The sequence below is a fragment of the Hypanus sabinus genome, chromosome 11 (assembly GCF_030144855.1).
Source record: "Hypanus sabinus isolate sHypSab1 chromosome 11, sHypSab1.hap1, whole genome shotgun sequence".
Classification (NCBI taxonomy): domain Eukaryota; kingdom Metazoa; phylum Chordata; class Chondrichthyes; order Myliobatiformes; family Dasyatidae; genus Hypanus; species Hypanus sabinus.
Genome location: NC_082716.1, coordinates 90,109,191 through 90,124,737, shown reverse-complemented (window position 1 = coordinate 90,124,737; position 15,547 = coordinate 90,109,191). Strand labels below are relative to the sequence as shown.

The 15,547-nt window shown below is 38.5% G+C and overlaps 2 protein-coding genes across 9 annotated transcripts in view; one reads left to right on the top strand and one right to left on the bottom strand.

The window, feature by feature from the left end:
* The window catches only part of ankrd45 (ankyrin repeat domain 45), a 36,645-nt gene extending 34,732 nt beyond the window's left edge, over positions 1-1,913 (bottom strand). For 2 of the 6 annotated variants that reach the window (XR_009514831.1, XM_059984891.1), the window contains exon 1: positions 352-1,046. Coding sequence is in view for 2 of the 6 variants with exons in the window: in XM_059984891.1 (XP_059840874.1) it covers positions 352-588 (237 nt within the window). In the remaining 4 variants the exon portion in view is untranslated. Of the gene's footprint in view, positions 1-351; positions 1,047-1,630; positions 1,806-1,859 lie in introns of those variants that run through there. The other 4 variants (XM_059984894.1, XM_059984897.1, XM_059984890.1 and 1 more) reach the window with 4 other exon arrangements.
* A 76-nt stretch (positions 1,914-1,989) lies between these two features.
* The window catches only part of klhl20 (kelch-like family member 20), a 73,457-nt gene continuing 59,899 nt past the window's right edge, over positions 1,990-15,547 (top strand). Inside the window, exons 1-2 of one of the 3 annotated variants that reach the window (XM_059984884.1) lie at positions 1,993-2,309; positions 8,609-8,710. The gene's annotated coding sequence lies outside the window, so the exon portion shown is untranslated. Of the gene's footprint in view, positions 2,310-8,608; positions 8,711-15,547 lie in introns of all 3 variants that reach the window. The other 2 variants (XM_059984885.1, XM_059984883.1) reach the window with 2 other exon arrangements.

Below are 15,547 nucleotides of genomic sequence, written 5' to 3'. Positions count from 1 at the left end.
TCAAATAAACAGGCTCAGTTTATTTCACTCCCCTCCCCCCATACACTGTTCTTGACACTGAAGACCAGTACGAAGAGGAAGGCGATATGGCTATTAGGCTACAGCTACACCTTAATGACAATACACGGTGCTCCTGCCACCAGCGTCTCCAACCCACAATGAATAAATTAAAAATGTTCCCGGGATGTTTCGCTGCTTAAAAGTATCAAGAAAAATACTCTATTTTTCAATGTAGTAAGACACACTACTCCTTGCTCTTCAGTAAATGGAAATATCCTTACATTGTCTTTCCAAATCAAAGCAAACCTAACTTGACCCGCAATTTATTTTTTTCCTTTTTCTAGAGCTCACCATCTGACTTTTGACAGCAGTATCGAGGTCAGCGCTACGCACTACCACATCTTCGGCGTTCGTGTTTTGATCTACCGTCCTCCCAAGCACCCGCCACAACCGTCTCCCTAGCAACCGTCCTCCCTGTGTAACACAAATAAAGATCCGCCCGCCTAAAACGGGAGCAGCACCAATTAAGATCCGGTACCAATAGGACGGAGGGAGAAAAAAGCCTCTATGATTCCAGCGTGATTCCATACCAGTGGGAAAATAGATGTGTCCGGGGTAAATAACTCAAACCAGAGGTCTGATGAAGGGTCTCAGACCTGAAATGTTAATCCTCTCTGGCCAGCCTTTAATTTTAGATTTCCAGTATCTGCCGTTTCGACTTTCTTATGAGGGTAGTTGACCCATAGTAGGCGATCACCTCGTTTTGAGAGAGGCCAAAAGCCTGCCACAAAAGTAAAATCTACACAGAAGGACGTAAAAATGCATGCTGCACATACTCAGCAGGTCAGCCAACATCTGTGAAGAATGCATCTGAATTACCGTTTCGATTCAATGACCTACCGTTTTCATTTCAGAAATTCAACATCTACATACATTTCCCTAGGCACAATTTACCATTAGAGTCAGAGAATACAGCACGGAAACAGGCCCACCTGGTCCATGCCAAAACTATTTAAACTGCCTACCCCATCAGCCTGCACCAGAAACATTGTCCTCCATACTCCTAACATCCAAACTTCTCCTAAACGTTGAAATCGAGCTCATATACACCACTTGTGATGGCAGCTCATTCCACACTCTCAAGAGTGAAGAAGTTTCCCCTTGTGTTTCCCTTAAACTTCTCACCCTTCACCCTCTGGTTGTAGTTCCACCCAACCTCAGTAGAAAAAGCCAGCTTGCATTTAGCCTATCTTATACCCCTCATAATTTTGTATACTATCAGATCTCCTCGCATCTTCTACGTTCTAACGAATATAGTGCTAATTTGTTCAATTTTTCCTTCTAACTGATCCCCTACACCCAACAACATCCTTGTAAATTTTCTCTGCACTCTTTCAACCTTATTTACATCTTTCCTGTACGTAGGTAACCAAAACTGCATACACGACTCCAAATTAGGCCTCACCAATGTCTTATACAACTTCTACATAACATCCCATCTCCTGTACTCAAAACATTGATTTATGAAAAGCCAGTGGGCCAAAAGCTTTCTCCACAGCCCTATCTATCTGTGATGCCACTTTCAATAATAACATTAATTCATATTAGTAAAGTAATTGCATTTTGTCACCTTTTAATGTGATAAAACAGCACCCCTGAGTTGGCTGATACACATAGAAATAAAATTTTAAAAAAACATACAAAGCTAATGCAGGAGATGATGATGGGGTAAATGATGACAGAGTTTGGTTAGAAGGGGAATGTTATAACAAGGAATAAGACAAAGGAAAGCACTGTTGCCAGGAAACAGGGTAAGGAGGGTAAACCCAAGATCAACTTATTTGAGGAGAAGGAAGTACTTTCCTCCCGCCCATTCCGTCCATGCCAAACCCGGCTTCGCGAGCGCCTCCTCTCCGCGCTTGCGCCGCTGTCCCTGTCCTGTGCGCAGGTGGCAGTTGCCGCGCAGGCGCTGAATGGGCGCAGCCGCCTTCCAGAAACAAGCCGAGGATGCGTTGCTAGCTTGGTCGTGTGATGGCCTCTTCCTTGATTTTGAAATGCTGCGCGGCTGCTGGTTATTTTTAACTTTTGAGGCCGTTTGTCGCTTGCACCCTAGCTAAGGCACTGCAGACTTTCGGCCTTTCTTAAACTGGAGTGGTCGGTTCATGTGAATGCAATTTTTGAGCCGCTGGCTGCTTCGGTGGGGAAGAGATTGGCGGCTGCACCATTTTCTACTTTCCGAAGGTGCGCAGTGCAGCTGCGCAGTTGGCGAGTGACGGGAGAATTGTGTGGATCAATAAACTAAAAACAAAGTAAGAACAGTTATTTATTTATTGTCCAGTGACAGAAGCTTTGCAGCATCAAGCTTAAAGAGAGTATTTTAAAATACAATGACAATGCCATCCCATCTACAACATCAAGGGTCCCACAACGTACTTAAGTTGTGTGGAGACGTTAAAAATGGGCATTGATTAGCTGAGTCCCAGGTATTGAATTGAACTTATTACTCAAACCCGGGTTCTTGTCAGACAAATGCGGCATGGAATTTTCTCAACCACAGCCAACTGTATGAATGCATCAGCAGTTACCTTTGTTGCCCAAAACTATACGAACAGCAGTTCAATGCTATCTGTTGATTTTACTCCGGGTAAATGAGAAAAATATATCACAATATAGGCTTTTTTTTGTATTCTTCTGATACTAATTAATAGATGTTTTTTAAGTTAAAGAAATCTGGAGAAAAACTACTTAACAATACAAACACCAGGAAGATCAGAATGATTGCAAAATTGCTAAATCACTTAGTATTTTTAAAACTTTGTTTCAGTTGTCGTCCCTTTGTTTCTCTAGGCATCATCTTAGTGTCAGTGTCTCGATTGGCGATAGTGTCGGTCCTGACCCCCAACGAATTAAGCTTGTAATTTTCTTTCCTTGCACCAAAATACTTTAGTTCAAAACATTTCACCAGTGCTGTAGGTGATTCCTCTTCTAACCAATTATACCTTTTTTGTGAGCTGATTAGTTGTATATTGTGCAATATAATGCATATTGTCCAGAGAAATAGTAAGTGGCAAAATGTATGTTTCATGATCATCCTGTGTGTCTTGTTTCTAATTAATTTGGAAGATGACCTTCTGAGAGGGGGACATTGCTTTGATACTGTAAAGTTAATATTGTACAGTAATCAGGGTGCAGAAATACACAATGAAGCTGTAATTACTTGAGCACCAATACATTGACATTTTGTTGTGTGAAGAATGGATATCATTTGCATGTACATTTGTGTCTGGATTGAAATGACACAGTTACTTGTGGACATCGGTAGCAAATAGCTTGGATCGCTATTATGAAACTTGCAGCAGCTATCAGGATTGGCACTATTAGTTACCATCCTGACTGATTGCCAGTGCTTCCTGACTACCACATTGCCTTTTGCTGAGTGACTTATTGGAGGTGTTTTCTGACTTCGTAGCAGAATCACTGAATAATTAGGGCAAATGCTTGCTTTCAAAATAGTATCTTGGATGACTGCTTGATATGTGGTAATTAAAGGCTTGAACCAAGTGTTGTGAAGTGAGATTAGGTTGGATCTGCTGTGGACACAATTGGCCAAATGATCTGTACCGTGGATTTTCATGTTCCTTCAGATTCCTCCTGATGATTTGCTCAGAAATTTGTTTAAAATTGGACTTGAATTATTTTGCAATTGTTGAAAAGTTGTCACCATCATTAAAGATCTTTGGGAATGTTTGTTAATTATTGTTGAGGATTTTATTCATAAATTTGTAAATTATGAAGCGGTCTTTGTTTGAATGTGGTAGGAACAAGGCAGCTTTCAATTAAGCTGAGTAAGATTCTTGAAGTTATCAGTGAGCATCTCCTTTCTCAAAATAAGGGCTGCATTTTCTGGACTGACCAAGAATCTCAGAACACTCAATCTAACAGATTGTAAAGATTTAGTCACCAAGCATTTGAGGGCAAAGCTCAGGAGAATTTTGCATATTAACAAAATCAAGTAGACTGTGATTTGGACAGCAAAGGGATTCTGGGTTAGAATCAGCTGTAATTTTACTGAATGCCAGAACAGGTATGTGGGGGCAAATGACCACTTCTTCCTTCTATTTCCTATGTTTTCATCTTGTGACAATCAAATCATTTGTATTGATTTTCCCTTCTTGAATCATTTTCCAATATTTGCTAGCTCAATAATTTTTTGTATTCGGGTATAGTTTGTGTTTCTGTAATCTAGGGTAACATTCTAAAGTGTTTAAATACAATAATACTGGCCTGTGGTTTATTTTTAACTGAAAAATTGCAATGATCATGTACTCTTTTAAAGTTATATTAGGAAATAGTGACATCATTAAAGAGTTCAGCTGCTTTAGAGTTCTGGTTCTGAAAGTCACAACTTAGTGAAATCCATTAACATTTCTAAAAGAAGTACAGTAAATACAAGATCTCTGTTGTGTAAGTGAGGACTCTAACTAATTTTAGTTACTTTAAAAATTGTGACTTTTTAATTTAATTTTTAATTAAAATGAGAATGTGAAAGCAAGTGGTTAAAGGCCTTGATAGAGTGGATGTGGAGAGGGTGTTTCCTTTGGTGGGAGAGTCTAAGACCAGAGGACAGCCTCAGAATAGAGGAGCGTCCTTTTAGAACGGAGATGAGGAGGAACTTATTTAGCTTGAGAGTGATGTATTTGTGGAATTCTTTGCCACAGGCAGCTACTTTGCCAAGTCTTTACATATATTTAAGGCAGAGATTGATAGATTCTTGATTGGTCAGAGCAAGAAGGAATATGGGGAGAAAGCATGAGATTTGGGCTGAGAGGAAAAATGGATCAGCCATGATGAAATGGCAGAGCAGACTTGATGGGCCAAATGCAAATAGCCTAATTCTGCTCTTATATCCCATGGTCTTATGGATTCCTCGGTGTTGTTGAGTTATATATTGGTTGAAGTATACAATGGAAATGAGAATTGGTTAGTTGATTTAGAAGACTGAATTATTGTTTCAAAAGATTTATATTTCCATTTTGGAAGTTACCAAAACAGCAAATGTGTTGCTAATAAGGCAATGTTATGCAGTGCAATGGAACAGCAGTCTTGTTTCTATCACTTGCTTTTTCATATATAGAAAATATTTTAAAGATTCTATTGATTGTATTGGAAGGAATGCAGATGAGTTGAGTATTTAAAATGTATTAGTACATCTCTGAAATCTGAAACATTGTATATGTGAAACAAGAAGAAAGTAGCGTTTGTATATATTGAATTAGATTTTTCTTAAAATAAATCTTTTTGAAAGCTCTTTGTACTCTTGTTTTTGTGCCAGTGCCGATGCTGCTGTTAGTCTATGTTCTGGGAAGTAAATACAAACATAAAATGTTGGAAACAATCAGCAATTCAGTCCTCATCTGTGGAAAGAAATCTGCTGAGCATTTCCAATATTTTGCTTTGCATTCAGTTTGTAGCGTCAAATGTTTTTTGGCTGATGAAAGACAAGGTCAGCAGTCACTCAAAAAGATCATATTTTGTTATTAAATTGAGATTTTTCTTTCCTCAAGCACAGTTGGGTTTTTCTATCTGATCCTACAATTGCTTAAAAGCTATTCAAATCGTATTTTCTTACAACAAAGAAAGAAACATTCTTGTTCAATAAGTATTTGGACACCTCCACATGTGATCAAGATCCATTAATGTTATTGAATTCAAAAGTCTGACATCCATATGTTCATTTCCATGAACAGCAGGAATTGTTTCCTTCATCTGCTTTAAATATTATGTTTTCAGTTTTATGTGCTTTTGAGGCCATGCATTGCCATACTGTAGAGTTATGGTTACCATATGGTGTGTGCTTTTTTTTGTGGATGTCTGAATGCGGAAAGTAGAGACATTGGGTTTCTGGGATCATGAGAGGTTGTGTGATATGTAAACTCCCAGGAGTTTGAAACAGCTTGCAGTTTCCACTGCTGTGTTGTTGATGTAAAGGGTGATGACAATGGTGTGAATTCTCTTGAAGTCAATAATCATCTTCTTAGTCTTGTTAACGTTGAGGAAGCAGATATTTGCCTGGTATCAGACCAGTGTTAAGGATGATGGGGAGGGAGCAGCGGATATACATCCTGACTATCTGAAGTTTGTTAATCAGGAAATCCAATAGCCAGTGTAGTTAGACTGAAGAATAGGAGTTTTTTCACTAGGGTCTCTGGGACGATAGTGCTGAATGCCGAATTAAAATCTAGAAACAGCATTCTGGCATAATTATCCTTGTTTTCTAGGTGTGTCAAAACCTGGTGTATGGTGTGGAGCTGTCATGTTGGTAAGCATATTGGTGAGTCTCCAGTGTGGTAGTGATTGATTTTTTGGTATGTGCCACTACCAGCCGTTCAAAGTGCTTCATGATGATTGGCGTGCATCCCACTGGGTGGTAGCATTTAGTTCTGAAGTTGTAGAGTTCTTTGATACAGGGATGATGATGGCTGATTTGAAGCATATGGGGACAGCAGCTTGGATAAGTGAAGTGTTGAAGATGTCTGTGAAGACATCAGTGAGGTGGTGTGCACGCTCCCTGTGTAGTTGGCCTGATGTGTTGACTGACCTGGCCGCCTTACTTGTAGACTGACACTGACATTAAACATTGTCATAATTTGAAGTTAATGAAGACATTTTAGGCCAAGAAACTTGATCGTTCTTTTAGATTAGGCATTATTCCTGTAATACTTCTCTGTTCCTTGAAAAATATCACTGTGGAATCACCAAAAGTGGATGCAATATAATGTCCAGCAAATTTCTTAGTAACTTTTCCCTTTGGATTGTTTTAAGATTTAGGGTCAGAATTAGACTATTTGGTCCATTGAGTCTGCTCCGCCATTTTATCATGGCTGATCCAATTTTCCTCTCAGCTCCAATCTCCTGCCCTCTCCTCATATCCCTTCATGCAATGACTAATCAAGAAGCTATCAACCTCTGCTTTAAATATACATAAAGACTGAGCCTCCAAAGTTACCTGTGGCAAAGAATTCCACAGCAAAGAATTCCTTTGGCTAAAGAAATTCCTTCTCATCTCCATGCTAAAATGACACCCATCTCAATTCTGAGGCTGGTCACCCCTCATTCTTCTAAATTCTAGTAAATACAGATACAGAGATATGACAAGCCATTCAATTCAGGAATAATTTTTGTGAACCTCCTTTGAACCCTTTCCAGTTTCAGCACACCCTTTCTAAGATAAGGGGCCCAAACCCTCTCACGATACTCCAGGTCAGGCGTCACCAGTGCTTTATAACGTTTCAACATTACATCCTTGCTTTTATATTCTAAGCCTCTTGAAATGAATGTGAACATTGCATTTGCCTTTAATCTATAATCTGACTCAATCTGCTTTTACTAACCTCAATTAAACTTTAGGGAATCCTGCACAAGGACTCCCAAGTCTCTTCACATTGCAGTTTTTTTTGTATTTTCTCTCCATTTAGAAAATAATCAACCCTTTCATTTCTTCTACCAAAGTGCATGACAGTACACTTCCCAACACTGTATTCCATCTGCCATTTCTTTGCCCGTTCTCCTAATTTGTCTTAAGTCCTTCTGTAGCCTCTCTGTTTCCTCAAAACTACCTGCATCTCGACCGGTCTTCATCTGATCTGCAAACTTTGCAACAAAGCCTCAATTACATCATCCAAATCATTGATATATAATGTGAAGAGAATCAGTCCCAACACAGACCCCCTTCGAACACCACTAGTCACCGGCAGCCAACCAGAAAGGGTTCCTTTTATTCCCACTCTGTGCCTCTTGCAAAACAGCCATGTACAATCTTTTTTTGTAGTACCATGGGCTTTTAGCCTTATGTGTGTCACCTTGCAAAGGACTTCTGAAAATCCAAGTACACGACATCAACCAATTTTCTTTACTTCTTCAAAGAATTCCAACAGATTTGTCAGGCAAGATTTTCCCTTGAGGAAACCATACCGACTATGGCCTATTTTATCATGTGCCTCCAAGTACCCTGAGATCTCATCCTTAATAATTGACTCTCACATCTTCCCAACCATTGAGGTCAGATGAACTGAACTGAACTATTTCTTCTGTTGGATAAAATCTTGTAGTTAACTTCCACTCCAGATGATTAATTTTCTGTTGATACTGCAATAATCTTTACTAACATAATTTAGTATGAGCAACCTGATTGAAAGTTTTAGAAAGTTGAGGTGGTTGCTATGTTAGTGAGTGGTTAAAATCTGGATGGAGTTGACGGAAATATGGAGAGAATAAAACAGGATTATTAAAAATTTATCTAAAATGTTGATTGATGGTCAGCATGGATTTAGAGGGCTGAAGAGTCTGTTTCTGTGTTGTATGGTTCTGAATTTTTTTATTGGATTTCTACCGTTCAATATCAAACTAAACTTAAATGTTCATGAATTTGGAAGTCATTACCTGGAAGTTACCTATCTCCAAAAAGCTAATAATAAGTATTATAAAGTGCATTTTGTGTGATCTTACATACCACATTTCCAATAATTTTCTGCATAATATTATATAAAGAATCAAATTTATGGGTTTTTTTGGCATTAGTAAACTTCCAATGTAAACCATTCTATTTCAGATGTGGGCAAAGACTCACAGCACTTGTGTCCTGTTGTTGAATTTTGGAGCGTTACCTGAATTTAGGAGAGGTTCAATTTGATTCTATCCTAGTCTAACCAAGGTAATATTATTCCCTATCTTAATCTTATTAATTCTACTTTGTGCAGAAATTTGAAAGAGTTATTTCGAAATCGTAACCTTGGAAGCTGTTTGAATTTTCCCTCTGGTCTTTGTTTCTATATTTTGATGTAGCGAAAATGTTTTCATAATTGCTGTAATCTGTTTTGCAGAGATCTTTTTGCTCCCATTAAAATTGTTTTTACCTCCCTCTATTGCATGCTACAATTATCTTTGTTCTCCTTCAATTAAAATGCACGTGTTTTTAAAATGTTACTATTTAATTTGACCAGGACTCATTCCTGCATGTCTTATTGACATTTGTCACATACCAGTGGAATCTAACTTGCCTTGACATCCTAAAGCCAAATTGCTTTTGTCTCTCATTTTCTTAATTGTGGTTGCATTTGGTAACTTATAATTTTCAGGGGCCATCCTAGAGTCTTGAATTTTGAAAGATGATAACCAGAGTGCCCACTAACTTTTTAGCCACCTCTTCCGAAACTCTGAAATGTGGAACATTAATAACTTCTCTGGTTATTCTGTTTTCCTAACAGTTGCTATTTTTCTATTTGTTCCTCATCTGTAGTAGATCAATCGTTCTATTATTTTTGTTTCTATTATGGATCAAGGCAAAAAAAATTCCCCTTTATTCCCCAATATAAATTCCCCCATCTCTTTAAAGAACCCATGTTTGCTCTTGCTGATATTTTACTTATGTATAAAAGTTCTTGTGATCTGTTGTTTTGTTTATCATTGAGTCTAACTAAATTGTTTGAAATATAAACCTGGAGTAGGTCCAACATCATTGACCAAATCATAACAGTTATTGAAGCTGGTTGAGAAATAATTGAAGTCTTTTCACCTCCTTCAGCACTGTGCCCAAGACTCATATTTGCATTGTTCTTGTAAATATCAGTAGCTGATCTTGATTGGGTTCAACATTCTCAGCCATGCAAGTTGGACTTGCATGTTACCTCATTTGTTATACTGTTACCTCATTTGTTGTTCATTAATGGTGACAATTTATTTTATACTAATAAAACCTGAATTGATATTAAACAAAACACAGAATACTAATTTTTCTTGTGAGTGAACGAGGTAGGTATTCCCTTTCATCTTTGATCTGTGTGATGGCAAATTTCTCCATAATGAGAATGTCATGCCTAGACCATTGGCTGACAATTGTACAGAAATAAATGGTAACTGAAGGTATTGAAATAAAGTACAATATCCAGAATGTCATTGCAAGCACCAAGATTTTGAACTAAACTGGAAATACAGATGGACGCTTGACAGCTGTGGTAGAGCTTGCACAGTATTACTTTCTACAAGTCAAGATCAGTTAGCGGAATTGGCAATGACCCATCACTGCTGAGTGAGCTCAATGCCTTTTCTGCATGCTTTGATTGAGATCGACTAAAGCTCAGCATTTAACAGAATTATCCTCATCAAGCTTAAAGACCTAGACCTCTGTACCTTCCTCTGCAACTAGATCTTCAATTTTCTCATTGGGACCTCAATCAGTGTGGATCTCTTCCTTGCTGACTATCAGCACAAATGAACCTCAAGGCTGTGTGGTTAGACCCTGTACTACTTGCTATACTCATGTGAATGTGTAGATAAACACAACTGCAATGCCAACAACACACTGATGGACAAGACACCTGGTTGAGTGGTGCAGGAACAACAACCTCTAAATGTCAGTTAAGGGAAATTGGCATATTATCGAACACTCTAACAAACTTCTAGATGGACTTGAAAGTATTCTGACTCATATCATGGTCTGGTATGGCAATTGATATGCAAAGGAATGCAAGGAGCTAAAGGGAGCAGTGGACTCAGCCCAATATATTGCAAGAACATCCCTCCCACCATTGGTAGTATCTGCGAGACACTACCCCAAGTAGGCACCATCTATCATCAAAGATTTCCAATATGTAGGCCTGCTATCTTCTCGCAGCTACCATCAGGCAGCAGGTACAGAATCCCAAAGTCCCTCACCACCAGGTTCAAGAACAGCTGCTTCCCTTGAGCCATTCAGTTTTTGAACCAACCAGGACAATTGTATTCACTACAGTTTAGCAATACTCTGACCACTTTGATCAGTATCAGGTTTATTACTATCACTGACATGTTTTGTGAAATTTGTTTTTTGGGAGTAGTACAGTGCAATGCATTAAAATGCTATCAGGTACAATAAAAAATATAAAAAATAAATAATAGTGCAAAAAGGGCAAAATATTGAGGTAGTGTTAATGGATTCAAGCACCATTCAGAAGTCTGATGGCAGAGGGGAAGAAGCTGTTCCTAAACTGTTGTATGTGTGTCCTGGATGGTGAGGGTCCTTAATGATGGTCCAGAGGCCAGTGCCCATGATGAAGTTGATTGAGTTTATAACCCACTGCAGCTTTTTCCAATTCTGTGCAGTGGAGCCTCAATACCAGATGGTGATGCAACCAGTCAGAATGCTGTCCATGGTACATCTGTCAAAATCTGCTAGAGTCTTTGGTGACATACCTAATCTCCTTAAACTCCTAACGAAATATAGACATTGATCAATTGCCACTGAAGTGGACTTTGTTTTTTTTTTGTTTTCCAATTGTGTACTATCTTGTAAAATTTGTGTATATATTTTTCTTGTGATGCTGTGTGACAATGTTGGATTTTAGAAAGAAGAAAGCATAATACGGATCTTGAGGGAGTTGTAAGTTTTCCTGTAGCGGGATAAGGAAAACTTTGAGAATCTATTTTCATTGGACTGTAGACAATAAAAAAACACTTAAAATTTTTAAAATGGCAAAAAGGTGGAAAGAGATGGATTGCAAAAGAGACTCGACAGGAAGCTCAGACACCTCAGCCTGCACCTCACCTTGTGCAGCTGGATCTTGGACTTCCTATTGGATCGCCGACAAGCAATAAGGATGGACTCCCTCACCTCTGCTCCTCTGACTCTCAACACAGGTGCCCTCCAGTGTTGTGTACTGAGTCCCTTCCTCTACTCCCTTTATACCCAGGACTGTGCTGCCACACACAGCTCGAATTTGCTGATCAAATTTGCAGATGACGCGACATTATTTCCAACGGTGACGAGACAGCCTACAGAGGAGAGGTTTAACACCCTGACACAAGGTCCCAAGAGAACAATCCCTCAGTGTACAAAAAACAAAAGAGCCAATCGTGGATTAGAGGAGGAATGGAGACAGGCTCGTCCCGATCAACATCAATGGAACTGCATTTGAGAGGGTGAATAATTTCAAGTTCCTGGATATACACATCACCGAAGATCTCACTGGACTGTACACACCAAGTGTGTGGCAAAAAAAGCATGACAGTGCCTCTTCTACCTCAGGCGACTGAAGAAGTTCGGCATGAGCCCCTAAATCTTCAAGACCTTCTATCTGAGCATCCTGACTGGCCAATAACTGCCTGGTAAGGGAACTGCACCAACTTGGATCACTGGGCACCACAGAGAGTAGTACAGACAACCCATCTGTGGATGTGAACTTACCTCTATTGAGGACATTTACAGCAGCAGGTGCATAAAGAAGGCCTCGAAGATCATCAGGGACACCTGTCACCCCAACCATAAACTGTTTTAGCTTCTTTCGTCTAGCAAATGGTACCACAGCATTAAAGCCAGGAACAACAGGCTATGGGACAGCTTCTTTATACAAGCCATTAGACTTATAAATTCAAATTCAATTCATAATAAATACTTTAACATGTTATAGGAAACTTCACACCCTATTTTCATTAGAACTGGCAAAGAGGAGCAAGATTGTTCTAAACCAAATACTGATGAGAGAACTGCATGTGGCTATATTGTTAACTAACTTTTTAATTGAGATACAGCAGAGCTCTTCATTATGAATACTTTGGCATAATTTTAATGCATTGTGAGATAGACAATGCTCTCAGATAAGGTTGTGAAAGACTTCATATTTTGCCTTCCTTCCCCTATCTCCTTTCTTGCACTCCTGGATATTGTAGATTTCATGCCATCATATCCGGGAACAGTGGAAAAACTTGAACATTGATGGGAAAAAGACACAAAGAAACGTGCTGCTGTATTTTGTAATATATATGCAATCTTGGTGTAAGGCCTGTGCCTGTCTTTATCCCATTTTAAGCTCTCAAAATTAATGAGTCTCAAATGATAAGGAAGCAATTCACCATTATAGGTGCATTGTTTAGTTTCCCATAATTGTAACACGGTATTTTATTACATTGAAGAATATTGCTGGAGGAACTCAGTGGGTCAAGCAGCATTTATGGTGATGGATTGATAGTCATGGTCCCTTCATCTGGTCCTACTTGAAACATTGCTGTATGTCTGCTGCTTGACCCATTGAGTTCCTCCAGTAGGCTGTGTTTTTTTGATCTAGATTTCAGCATCTACAGTCTTTCATATCACCATTGTGTTAAGTTATCCAATTTATTAATTAAGCCATTGCCCAGAAATTCTTTCCCCTGTTCCTTTGGTTAATTCTCTCCAGTTGCATGGAAAGAGTTAAGGCAATTCACTGATTTTTTTTTTATTCTGCAAGACTTTGCTAGTAATACTCTCAGATGAGGGTCACCTTAATAATTGCATCTACATAGTGTAAATGATGCATGTGAAATCTCATCAAGATTTGGTGGTACAAAGTTTGTTTCACTCTTAATAGTTTGGCTGATGGGATAGGAGATCCATTTCAGAACTTGAATTATAACATAGGCTGAATGATGTGGATATCCTGCGGCATTATATGGAGTATTGCAATGATTCCTTTCAGTCATCTGGTCAACACTCATCCCTCTACAACAACAAAAGCAGACTAAAGCCAATTAACATACAAGTTTGGGATTTGATAATGCATGAAATGATTCTAAAGTGCCTGGTAACATCAATGTCCCTGAATAGAAAGTCGTATAATAAGAAGTGGATATGGTTCAGTAAAACCCACCTCACAGCAGCATCCATCATTAGGGATCCCCACCCAGGTCATGTTCTCTTCTTGAGTGTTGCCATCAGGAAGAAGTTATAAGAGCTTCAAGACCCACACCACTAGGTTCAAGAACAGTTATTACCTCTCAACCATCAGGTTTTGAACCAGAGGGGATAACTTCATTCAACTTCACTTGCCCCATCAGTGAACTGTTCCCACAGCCTATAGATTCACTTTCAAGGACTCTTTATCTCATGTTTTCAATGTTTATTGCTTATTTATTTCTTATTATTTCCTATTTTTCTTTCTTTTTGTATTTGCACAGTTTGTTGTCTTTTGATCCTTGGTTGTCCACCCTGTTGGTGCAGTCCTTCATTGAATCTATTATGGTTATTGGATTTATTGAGTATGTCCATAAGAAATAAATCTCGGGGTTGTATATGGTGACTTAAATGTGCTTTAATAATAAATTTACTTTGAACTTTGGAGCATAACGTGGATGTTCCCCAAATGTCGTATTTAGAAAGGACTTCTTGGACTTCTAACTGCTCATTGTTAGATTTTCACAGTGCTAATTAGATAACGAAACAAATGATATGTAACAAACCTTTGCAGTTCTTTGAATTTGTTCTTCAATTCTGATTAGCTGATCGTAGCTCAGACAGCTGTTAGCCTAAATATGCCAGCTCAGAGTAAAATACTTGTATAATAATAGCATTGGGCGAATTGCCAGGAACTTCATGGCAATGAAACATAGTAAGGTTCAACAGCTAAAAGTGAAGAAACAAAACTGGTGGAAACTCAAAATATTCCATTGTTTTGGTGCAATATACCATGTTTTTTTTTATTTTTCCTTTTCCTAAGAAGGTTTATTCAGTAAGCAACAGAGTTTATTACCTGCCTAGCAGTCTATCCTTTTTTAAGTATCTTAAGTGCTATCTCTTCTGTGGCATATCAAGTGTGGATTTCAAGATCTTTTGCTGTTCTTGAGCTGGGTATCTAGCTGATAATTGGTAAAATCTGATAATTGTTCCATAGTTTGTTTTCAGATTTTTTTTTAATATTCTTTTTTCATTGTGTGGTCATGGTCAAGGGTGGCAGTTCAACAAAAACACTGAAATTAACTGTTAACTATGACATTGTAACCAGAGGTCATATTGCTGTATTGGTGGCTAATATTAGTAAACTCAGATCATTTCATGAACTCCACTATTGTGATCTCAATAGCATATATTTGCTCTTCTAACCTTCACTGATTGATCCTCTGTGGTTGAATGATAAAGTAGATTGTACCAGATAACATCAGTATTAATGGATTAACACAATGAACTTGTATCAGTCATTTTATAGTTCACTGTCAGAGTAGAGTATGAAAGTATTTAAACAATGTTATTTTAAGGCTCACAAACAAGAGAAAATCTGCAGATGCTGGAAATCCAAGCCACACTTACAAAATGCTGGAGGAACAGAGCAGTCCAAGCAGCATCTAAGAAAAGGGTACAGTTCACGTTTCGGGCTGAAACCCTTTGGTGGGATTTGAAATGTCAACTGTACTGTTATTATAAGGCTTCCGTCTGTTATCCTTTGCATCCTTCTGGCTATTCTTTCTATAACTTGAAGATTGCAGACTGTTGTGTCAATAAGCACTATCAGTGAATATCCTGAGTATGTGCTGAAGGGAATTCATTGACAAAGTGATTTGTTCTATTTCTGTCTGCAATCCTCATCGGCACTCTATTGTTCCACCTTCTTGTACTGATTTGGAGCTGCTTGATGATGGATTTTGCAGCAAGGTGTTGTGACTGGGGTGAGTAACCTGCCATAGATTTGTGTATTGTTTCAATATGATGGAAGATCAGTATTAACGTTGCACAGTGTTGAACTGATTGCAAATGAAGTGTAAATTTGAT